Below are 12,190 nucleotides of genomic sequence, written 5' to 3' on the forward strand. Positions count from 1 at the left end.
ACATTTTAGGTTTTGTGGGTCATACAGTCTCTGCTCCATTTACTCAACTCTAACACTGTTGCGGGCAAACAGACATATTAAGTAATGAAAGAATAATTTCAATAAAAATTTATTTACAAAAACAGGCGGTTGACTGGATTTAGTTTGTGGGCTGTAGTTTGCTGACACCTGCTCAATAACACAGTTTTTTAAAATTACAGACTTTAAAATCATCTGCCCAACAACAGACGAATGGATAAATGAATTATGGCACATACACACAAAGGAATACTATGCAACAATAAAGAACACTGATGATCCCGTGAAACATCTCACAACATGGATGAATCTGGAAGGCATTATGCTCAGTGAAATAAGTCAGTCACAAAAGGACAAATATTGTTGAAACCATTATTATAAGAACTCAAGAAAACGTTTAAACACAGAAAAAAGCATTTTTTGATGGTTATGAGGGGGAGGAGGGAGGGGTAGAGAAAGTCACTAACTGGATAGTAGACAAAGGTCAACTTCAGTGAAGGGAAGGACAACACATAATACAGGGGAAGTCAGCACAACCGGACCAGAGCAAAAGCAAAGACACATCCAAATACTTTGAGGGACAGAGTAGCTGGGACTGGGGCCTGAGGAACAGAGTTTCAGGGAACATCTAGGTCAACTGGCGTAACATAGTTTATAAAGAAAATGTTCTACATCCCACTTTGGTGAGTAGCGTCTGGGGTCTTTAATGCTTGTGAGCGGCCATCTAAGATACATTTATTGGTCCCATCCCACTCAGAGCAAAGGAGAATGAAGAAAATCAAAGACAAGGAAAATACTAGCCGAAACGACTAAAGGACCAAATGAACCAGAGGCTTCACCAGCCTGAGCCCTGAAGAACTATATGGTGCCTGGCAACACCAGTAACCACCCTGACAGGGAACACAACAGAGAGTCCTAGACAGAGCAGGAGAAAAATGCAGAACAGAATTCAAATTCTCGTAAAAAGACCAGACTTAATGGTCTGACGGAGACTGGAGAAATCCCCGAAACTACGGCCCCTGGATGCTCTGTTAACCCAGCACTGAAACCATTCCCGAAGCCAACTCTGCAAACAAAGATTAGATAGGACTATAAAGCAAAGGAAACCCTGATGGTGTAGTGGCTAAGAGCTATGGCTGCTAACCAAAAGGTCAGCAGTTCAAATCCACCAGGCTCTCCTTGGAAATTCTATGGGGCAGGTCTAGTCTGTCCTATAGGGTTGCTATGAGTCAGAAATTGACTCGATGGCAGTGGGATAAAGCAAAAGATAGTACACGTAAGGACTATGCTTCTTAGTTCAATCAGATATACGAGACCAAATGGGCAGCTCCTGTCCAAAAGCAGGATGAGAACACAGGAAGGGACAAGAATAGGACGAATGGACACAGAGAACCCGGGGTGGAAAGGGGGAGGGTGCTGTCACATTGTAGGGAAAAATAAAATCATAGATTTTTCATAACATTCATTATTTAATTTCAATAGGAAAAATGGGCTACAATTCAACTACTGATTAGTAAGGCCAGTCAATCTGCAATTATATCCACATTTGGTACCCAGCATAAACCAAAACCCAAAACCTGCTGCCGTTGAGTTGATTCTGACTCATAGCGACCCTACAGAGCAGAACTGCCCCATAGGGTTTCCAAGGAGCGGCTGGTGAATTCAAACTGTTGAACTTTAGGTTAGCAGCTGTAGCTCTTAACCACTGGGCCACCAGCTTCATGTCAGGCATAGGAACTGACAAAATTAAATAAAACTGATTTACCTCTGTAACTTATCTTCCACGCATAATGAGATGTAGAATCACACCAGTGAAAATACATGAAAGAAGTATTTTTAATGTATATGTTCTGACTACCTACTTACCCAGGTGTGATACAATTATTTCATAGGGGATAATAAAAATTAATTTGTATGTATTAAAGCATATTTGGTATGTAAAAATCCATGATGACCACTTGGAGTGATAAAAATTGACAAGGTATGATATAAACAAATGATCAGTTCTGGAAGAATGTATGGTTATAACAAATCAGACACATTAAAACCTACTATCCTCTGTATCTGCAGTTTGTAATTAAAGTCTAGCTCTCATTATTCTGTTTTATAGTTTATCAATTTTAAGTTAGTCATGTTAAATAATTCTAAAAGTGCCATTCTCTTACCTTGCAGTCATCTGAAAGCACTTTAGGTTCAAGTCGAGTGTTTTCTTCAAAAATCTGTCCATTCCAACCCTTGAAACCAATAGGCAGTCCTGAACCACTTGTCTGTCCACTTGTCCACACCGGGGTGTTTAGACAGTGAACAGTGATGATATGGGTGGCTTCTGAGCTCAGTAAATGAAGGAAGTTCATCTGGACTTTCCCAACTCCAAACTCCAACTAATGTCATAGAAACAATACACATGTTATAGAGAAGCGGCGAGTGAACAATTTACAGTTTAGAAAAACTTGAGGAAAGACCTTGAAAGGCAGCCATGAGAAAGCTACTTTTCTGGGAAATGAAGCGCCACTCAGCAGTGTGCTGGTGAATATGTAACCACCGGCTATCTGGAGGGGAAAAAAAATCCCTGATTTATATCATTTGCTGAATTCCTTGGTGTGAATACTTCCAAGATGTCTGATTTCAGGTGACCAAGGTGATATCATTGAACATGGAGCTGGGAAGAGATACCAACAATTGGCTCTCCTGAACCAGTGTAAACTGGCTCTACATAGCACTAGGTTATCATAAATAATAAAAAAAAAAAGAGATAAAAGTAGTCCCCCTTTATCCGTAGTTTTGGTTTGTGCAGTTTCAGTTACCCGCAGTTGACCTCTGTCTGAAAATGTTACATGAGTAGCATGGTGAATCTTGCACCATCTCCCTCCATTCTGCCCAGAGATCACAGTCACATAACTTTTAATACAGTATATTGTTATAATTGTTTTATTTTCTTATTAGTTATTGTTGTTAATCTCTTACTGTGCCTGATTTATAAACTGAAGTTTATCATAGGTATGTATAGGACAAAACAAAGTATATGTAGGGTTCAGTATTATCCCCAGTTTCATGCGTCCATGGTGGTCTTTGAATGTATGCCCTGTGGCTAAGGAGTGACTACTGTAATATTCATAATATTACCTAAAATGCAGTAATAGTTTGCTGTTGGTTAACGCTTTCATATATTTTTTCATAAAATCTGAAATTCTGTCTATGCCTTTATTTGAAGATTTTTTTTGTGTGCTTCCAAAGATAAGTTACAAGTTGTAATAATAACTTGGTTGAGCAATGTTAACTATGAGAGCCCCTAAGGACAAGGACAGAATCTTATTCTTTGTGCTTTCAGCCCAGAATACAGTTTCACTCTTAGAGTGAGTCCTCAATAAATGTTTATTTATTGAAATGTTATTCATGAAGTAATGCAGGAACAAATATTAACTAATAGAGTAACAATATAGGGCAAAATTGGAGCTAGGAAGTCTGATTGCACATTTTCTAGGCTAGGACAAGGAAGTAGTTTTTCTATAGCTTTAGACTTATTTTAGCATTATTCAAACAGGGATATGATCATTAACATTGTCGTTGTTGTTAGGTGCCATGGAGTCAGTTCTGACTCAGAGTGACCTACGTACAACATAATGAAATGCTGTCCACTCCTGCACCATTCTCAACAATCTTTGCTATGTCTGAGACCATTGTTACCACTGTGTCAATTCATCTTGTTGAAGGTCTTTTTTTTTGCTGACCCTCTACCAAGCATGATGTCTTTCTCCAGGGACTGGTTCCACCTGATAACACGTCCAAAGTACATGAGATGAAGTCTCAGCATCCTCACTTCCAAGGAGGACTCTGGCTGTACTTCTTCTAAGACAGACTTGTTCACTCTTCTGGAAGTCCATGGTATATTCGATATTCTTCACCAACACCATAATTCAAAGGGACCAATGCTTCTTTGTTCTTCCTTATTCACTGTCCAGCTGTCACATGCATATGAGACGACTGAAAATACCATGGCTTGGGTCAGGCGCACCTTAGTCCTTAAAATGACATCTTTGCTTTTTAACACTTTAAAGAGGTCTTTTGCAGCAGATCTGCCCAACACAATATATCCTTTGATTTCTTGACTACTGCCTCCATGGGTGTTGATTGTGGATTCAAGTAAAATGAAATCCTTGACAACTTCAATCCTTTCTCTGCTAATCGTGATATTGCTTATTGGTCCGGTTGTGAGGATTTTTGTTTTGTTTATGTTGAGGTGCAATCCATACTGAAGGTTGTAGTCTTTGATCTTCATCAGTAAGTGCTTCAAGTCCTCTTCACTTTCAGCAAGCAAGGTTGTGTCATCTGCATATTACAGGTTTTTAATGAGTCTTCCTCCAATCCTGATGCCGCATTCTTCTTCATATAGTCCAGCTTGTCAGATTATTTGATCAGCATACAGATTGAATAAGTGTGGTGAAATGATACAACCCTGACACACACCTTTCTTGACTTTAAACCACGCAGTATCCCCTTGTTCTGTTTGAACTGCTGCCTCCTGGTCTATGTGCAGGTTCCTCATGAGCACAATTAAGTATTCTGGAATTCCCATTCTTCGCAATGTTACCCATAATTTGTTATGATCCACATAGTTGAATGCCTTTGCATAGCCAATGAAACATAGGTAACCATCTTTCTTGTATTCTTTGCTTTCAGCCAAGATCCATCTGACATTAGCAATGATATCCCTTGTTTTCCATGCCTTCTTCTGAATCCAGGTTGATTATAACATAAGTGAATAAAAATGGTTTCTACTGAGAAATTTATATTAATCCCCAAACAAAAAATTTGAAAAATATCAGTTATGAGGTGACAAAGAGGAAAAAATAAAATAGCAACAAAAACCACCACCACCAACAAAAGCCTCAGGAAAAGAGAGAAAAGGCTAAAGAAGGACATAAGGATAAAAACATGAAAAGATAATTAATCACAAGGAACATTAGAATTTAAGCAGTTTAATTCTTTCATTTCACAGATGAGGATCAGAAACTTGCAAAATACTTAAACTTTCTGAGTCTTATTTTCCTTATTGGAAAAGTGGGGTATAACACTGACCTGACAGACTGTTATGTGGATTAGAGATAGAAAATAGTTTTACCTGGCACAGTACCTGGCTCAGAGTAGGCCTTTTGGTGACTCACTCTATCATTCACTACGTTAGTAGATGAGTAGAATCTAGAACCCAGGTCCCTGACTCCAAATTTGTGTTCTTTCTACCACCTCTCTAGCTTCTTCTGATTGAGTTTATGGTTAGGGGAGAACTGATTTGGACATGGAAAGAATTGGAGTGTTCAGTAGGCTCACTGATTCTATCACCTTTGTATGCCCACCCTCCTTTCCTTCTATGATAATACAAATAAAAATTCTGGGCAAACTTCCAGGGGAGTGAGGATGATCTTGTGGTTATTTTGGAAATAGAACTATCATGCTACTCTTCATAAGAGGCACATAGATTCCTTAGGAATCCTTCCCTCTCCATTGTGGGGGCAATAATGGTGAATGCCTATTGAGATGAATCAGTGAAAACACCCTGGTTAATGAAGGGGCATGCTTTAGGAGGAGAGGGCAGTCCAACAATAAGCTACTAAAGAGACTGATTACATTTTCGCTACTGCTTTTTTGTTGACAGGCAAAAGAAATGACAGACATGTGTATAAGTTCTTTGTCAAAGAGAAATAAGTTATTGGCAATACCAAGCTGGTTTGATTAATTATAAAATGAAAGAAAAGCAGTTTTGCTTTCTTCAACACACGATATATGTAGAGCTAGGCTTCAGTTTCAAAAATACTTGTTACAACACCCAGTGTTATACCAAACTAACTTGCATTCATTCTAAACATTTGGCTCATAGAATTATACTTGAAAGAAGTTTTAAGTAGTATACAATGGATATTTAAGGAAGAATAATTTATGCCCAATCACAAAAAATAGCAGACTTCGTAGCAGAACTCTTCTTTTAATGATGATGATGTCATTTTCAGTAAGATAACTGATTACCAATTACAAACACTGAAGCTGTTTAGGGATTTTCTAAGGTATATATATATGCATAAAAAACGTGTTTTTCTGAAAGGAATTTAAAAAACACAATCAGTAAAGTAAGCCAAGCTAAGCCAATTATAAAAATACACAAACAAAATGTAAAGATTTACTGGGATTAGATATTTTGAAAAAACAAAAAAATTTTGCTTTCTTATCTGCGATAGAGAATAATACTTTGATTTCTACTATGGATTAAATTGTGTCCTCCCAAAATATCTGCTGAATTCTTAGCCTTGTACCTGTGAATGTGATCCTGTTTGCAAATAGGGTTTTCTTTTGCTATGTTAATGAGGTCATACCAGTGTAGGGTGGGTCCTAAACCTAATCACTTCTGAGTTATAAAAACATCAGAATAGACAGAGACATACAGGGGGAAGGCATATGCCAAGGAATATCAAGGAATGCTCAGGATCACCAGCAATCACCAGGAATTAAGAGAGAGGCTCACAGAAGCAATCGATACAGCCAAGACTCTAATTTGAACTCTGAGCCTCCAGAAATGTGAGAAAATAAACTTCTGTTCTTATAACACCACCCACTTGTGATATTTCTGTTACGCGGCATTAGGTAACTAAGATAATTTCATTCATAAAAATCACAATTACTTAAAGTGACAGAATTTTAAAAATCATTGTCCACTGGTACAGTGTATTGATATATGTTCTGAAATTCATTTCATACATACCTTTGTCACAGAAATAGGAGATAAACATGTCTGGCCACCAGCACTGAAATTGCAGAAAACCTCAATGGCATCTGAAGAACATCCAAGATTTGGATCAATCCAGTATTTTCCTGTTAATTTATAGTAAAACACAAAGTTATTTAAATAAAATGCCATGTTAAATATATTTGAACTGTCCTTACAAATTATGACAATGCTCTAAATATACTTTATCCGTCTTACATGTTAAAAAAATTTAGATTATATTTACATTTAATGAATGAAAACCGCAAACATTATGTAAAATTGATACTGAAAATACCATTTTTTTCACATACCTATCATTTTAAGGGTATCTCATAATTTTAGTCAAAAATGATAAAAGATTGAACTTATTGCTGGAAGGGATTGTAGAAAAATGTAGTTAGGAATATGAGCTTACTTAAATAATCAACATAAAGTGAATTGTATAAAGTTACACAGTTGCTAGAAGAGTTGAAGTTAGTGTAGTATACATGTGTATTTTGTGCTCTACATCATTACAGATTTTAAAATTATTTTGTTTAAAAATGGAAACAACTTATTCAATCTCTCCAAAGGTGATAAAGGAGATATGCGTAATACCGATAATTAAAAATAGCAAAAATAAAAAACATTGTTTTTAGAAAGAAAAATATGCAAATGGTTATTTTTGTGCTTTCTTCAGATTTGTAAGTAGGAATTGAGAGGAGAGGAAAAAAAAAACCCTACTGCTAGCACAAGCCTGCCAATCTATGCCTCCACAGCATTCATAGGAGAATAAAATGGGATCTAAAGTCAGACTGCAGGAAATCCTCAGACTAAAAGCATTGAGCTAGCTTCTTAATTCCAGAATAACAGACTCAGAATATTTTAAAAAGCATCTTACTCCAAGTGCAAAGGGCAGGAATTTTTCAATGAGGCAGCCCTGTTTTCTTGCTGTAAAAAGGCAAGACAATTAGACTATTTTTACCAAATATCATTTTCTACAATAGGTAGAGATCCTTGCCCAGTCTACTTTTCATTGTTAGTTGCTGTCAAGTCAATTCTGACTCATGGAGACTCCATATGTGCAGAATAGAACTACTCCATAGGGTTTTCAAGGCTGTGACCTTTTGGAAAAAGATTGCTAGGGCTTTCTTCTGATGCACCTCTGAATGGTTCCAACCAACAAACTTTTGGCTAGTAGTTGAGCACTTCACATTTGCACCACCCAGGGATTCCTAGTCTGCCCTTACCCCATAACAAATACTCCTCAAGTTCATCCTTGGCTTCCCCCACTCCATCATTTTAGATTTCCAAAAACACCCTGTACTCTTCTCCCCTATACTATCCTACTACTAACCCTTCAAAATGCATACTTGCTGAGTTGGCAGCTTAGAGGCTAAGCGGCTGTCCTTTATTGCATCGGTTCTCAAACTTTAGCATGCTACAGACTCATCTGTTAAAATACGGATCACTGGTGCCCACTACCAGAGTTGCTGATTCATTAGGTTTGGAGTGGGGCCTGAGAAACTGCACCAACAAAATCCTCACCTATCCTGGTCCAGGAACCACATTTGGAGAATCACTGATCTATTTAAATACGGGAGAAAGGTGGTGAAGGAGACACTCTCATCTCAGTCTCTTTTCTCCATTTTTTTTTTTTTTTCAGATTTTTGAACAATTTATAGTTTACAGAAATTACAGCTGGATTTTTCACTAGTATCTGACGCAGGTTTCCAGTCTTATCTAACGGGTTAAACACATATCTTCACCCACCATTTCTTCCCTTTCAAGAAATACTTTCTTACTACTATGTGAGTTAAAACATTCATTATAAAATTTTCCATCAAGCAAACTTGCATTGTTACATGGGGTGGAATGCTTTGAAATCGGGTGTTATATTGTACAGTGGTAAACTGGTGGGGGTTTCCTAATTTCTTTCAGGGTATGCTGAGATAAAGTCATTTACCACAATATATCTTTTGTTGGCTTAAATGTTCTAAACTCAAAACTGTCTCTTCCCTGAGGACACTGCTTCCCTTTGTGTAAGGGAATTTAAAATAGAGGCGCCTGTGGTATCTAAAATGTTAGTTCAGGCTTGAACTCTACTTCATTTTCTTGTTATTCCTGTTTTTTCCCCCCTAGTAACAATCCTAAGTTAAAAATGTAGAAACAATGTCTCTGAGAAGAGACCTTGGTGCAGACCCTTATCTAAATCTCCTACACAAATACCCCCAGGAAAAGCTTCATTTGAGCAAGCTGTTTCTCAGGAAAAAATGTCCTGTAACTATGTTGTAACCACCTGGTAACTACCACTTTTGCCATGTAGCTTTGCAACTATTGTGTTGTAACCCATGTAAGACACACATGTACCTTAAACCAACTCCTTTCAAATCCTTGCTCCAAGTAACCCCGCCTTGTGTTAAGTGTGTAACTTCCAATCAAAATAATGTACCTTAAGTTTTGTTCTCACCTTTTAAGTATGTTTCTGCAGCTTCCCACCATAGAGTTCTGGATTTCACTTTGTAAGATGCAGTGTTTCTCTGGCTCGAGCTACCTCTTTACTTTCAATAAATCTCTTTGCTTTTATTTTGACAAGAGTGTGAGTCATTACTCTTTGATATTTTTCTTGCCAAAAGTGGGATTCGAAGGCAGCCCCTAGAGGATTGAGGAACTGGGCCCTGGTCCAGCATGAGTCCATTGAACTCTCTGGTTCCACGGATCTCTGGGGACCACATACAGGCAAGTGACCCCTCGAATTGAACTCCATCTCCTTGTGTTGAATTGTTTGAGATTGTTAAATATCTGTGTTTTCTCTTTGTATTTTCACTTTTCAGTTCACTCTCTGAATGTTTTGATGAGTTTGCTGCCAAAATTAGTTTGGTGAGGCTAACATCTGGTGGTTGAAGTTTTCAGCCTATTTAATTTAAACTCCTTTCTTTTCTTTTGTGCTAATCAAGGTTTTAGTGTGCATTCAGGTTCAATGCACATAAGGATTGCATCTGTTGATGTAGCGAACTTCTTGGTTTTCTGTATGTACAAGTTACTTAGTAAGGCGGAGAGTGTCATTTGATCACTGGTATGTGCTTACTAAGGGAATTTAGCATCTGACTTAAAAAAATTGGTTTTTCTACGCAGAAAATTCCATTGCTGGTGGCTATTCCTTTATATCCTTCTCTGCCTTCCTGTTCTCTAATAACATGCTGTCAGAACTATTGAGAAATCTTTGCTGAAATACCTTTTAAAATCCGCTGTAGTACGGATGAAGATACTGCTCATATCACTTTCACTCCTTGGACATGGTCCAAACTGTTTAGTATTGTAAAAGTTTTTCCAAAGCTACGTGAGAACTCCTATAAATTTGCTAAAGAATTAAAGATTCTTATAGAAGCTTACAAGCTTGGACTCCCTGACTTATACTAACTAGTCTACATGATAATCAGGCAAAGGGAAGTTCTTCTAATTTCAAAATGAAAGATCTAATTCAAGTCATAAAGAAAGAAGGAATGGAAGGCTCATGGGACTGGGAAAATTACAGCCTTCTTAGTCCCCAGAGCACTGAAAACACCCAGTGATTTCAACAAATGAACAAAAAAACAAAGTAAAAATCCCTTCAAGATAACTTATGTTGAAGCAGCCTTGAGAAAGATCTTAGAGGCCCTCTCTGATATTTTCTAATACCTGCCCCCACCAACACAGTCACAGCTACGATAATAAGAGGAAAAAATAAAAATAAAATACCTCCTCTATGTTACCAGGCAACCAGGCTAGACCAGTTGGAACTAGATGATGGAAGTATGGCTCCATAAATAACTAAGGGCTCTGCCAACTTTACCCGAAGCCTCTGACCTTCAAAAATAATTAAGACTGAGGAAATTAAAAGAAACAACCTTGTAGACAAGGCAGATAAACAAGCTGCTTCTCAAATTACTCTTGCCTTTATGATAAACAAAGAAATAGACTTCCCATATTTGTTTATTGTTAACTCTAATTTTTATGAATTAATTTTAGAAAGACTTTTAAAACATCCTTGATAAATGAGCCTGGATTTCCCCCCTACCAGGACACTGATTTAAAGTTCATGTTTAAAAACAACTATAAGATGAAGAACCTGTTTTTCTGTTGAATTGGGTAGATCTTACTGAAGAATTGTTGTATATATTTTAAGAAACTAGTTTGTTTATGTTATACGGTGTTGTGTAAGCTTGGATTTTGAGATGACCTCACAGACCAGTAAATTTACATAGTTTTTTTTTTTCTTTCTTTTCTGTCTCGTTCTGTTCTGTTTTGTTTTGTTCTGAGAGTTTGCTGTGTCTGAGTTTTTGTCTGGTTGAAGGCTATGGCTGGTGTATTTTATGGAGCTGTCTAAAAAACTCTCAGTTCTTTTCTCTTCCAAGGAAAATGGCTTCTTGCTCTAAGAAACTTTGATATAAATAAGCCTATTTAAAAGATGAACTGAAAAAAGGATAAATTGTTTATTTCGACTGGTATAACAAAGTCTTAAGGGGACAAATTATTCTAAATTGTTTCTCTAAAGGATTCTACAAAGCATGCAAAAGACAAAGTTATGAAAATGTAATAATTTCCTACCTTGGAATGGTATTATTAAATTGGATTATAGTATTTCTTTAAAGAAATGACTCTGGTTTAATGATAAATAAGCATTTATATAAATTAAATAGTCCTAATATTCCTAGGAATTGATGAAAGCAAACTCGTTCTGGTAGTTTTATGCCTTGTAATATGTCAACCTAAAATCAGTTTACCTCTTTAAGTAACTTTGGCTAAATTAAACATATGAAATATGTTTTATTAAAAGAAAAGATAGTAATTTTGTCCTAAAATAAAAAAGACTGGTTGTTCCAAGAAAAGAAAGAGAAAAGAAGAATTTAAATGGATATATAGTAAGTTGTAGAAGGTTAGAAAAAAAATTGAATAGAAGGTTAAATTATAACACAGAGAAAAGGTATGTGTATGTATATTTGAGTCTAATAATGAATGTATTTGTCATTTAAAGGATTATGCTACGAAAAACATATGACAAAGAATTTAGAAAGTTTGTTAGAGATTTTTTGTTTGATATAATCAAGGTTCTTGTTATTGAAAGTTTAATAGGTTAATTCATAAGAATTTAAAAAAATTTAATGTCAAATAGCATATAAACAAAGAATTGGGTTTCTTGCTGTTCACAAATTTTCCTTGATTACTAGATTAAAGAGTTAATTTTATTCTTTATGCAATCAGCCTTGAAGACAAGGGTTCAACAAAACAAATTTCTGAATAGAAAGCCAAACCACATGGCTGTAGAAAAAGCTAAAATTTTACTTAAAAAATCTTTGGTTGAAGGACTCCGGCAAGATGGCGCTCTAGGCAGAAGCACCACGCCGTCCCTCCACTACAAAGATCTGAAAAACTAAGCCAAACAGAGAATCAACAATCCTG

At 36.6% G+C, this 12,190-nt stretch overlaps 1 protein-coding gene across 2 annotated transcripts in view; it reads right to left on the bottom strand.

The window, feature by feature from the left end:
- Window positions 1-12,190, bottom strand: part of COL24A1 (collagen type XXIV alpha 1 chain) — a 421,541-nt gene that overhangs the window by 3,670 nt on the left and 405,681 nt on the right. For both annotated transcript variants that reach the window (XM_023731663.1, XM_004369122.2), the window contains exons 58-59: window positions 6,767-6,876; window positions 2,184-2,399 (exon numbers count right to left, since the gene is read on the bottom strand). In XM_023731663.1, coding sequence (XP_023587431.1) covers window positions 2,184-2,399; window positions 6,767-6,876 — 326 coding nt within the window. The remainder of the gene's footprint in view (window positions 1-2,183; window positions 2,400-6,766; window positions 6,877-12,190) is intronic.

This window comes from Trichechus manatus, unplaced genomic scaffold, assembly GCF_000243295.1.
Source record: "Trichechus manatus latirostris isolate Lorelei unplaced genomic scaffold, TriManLat1.0 scaffold00003, whole genome shotgun sequence".
Classification (NCBI taxonomy): domain Eukaryota; kingdom Metazoa; phylum Chordata; class Mammalia; order Sirenia; family Trichechidae; genus Trichechus; species Trichechus manatus.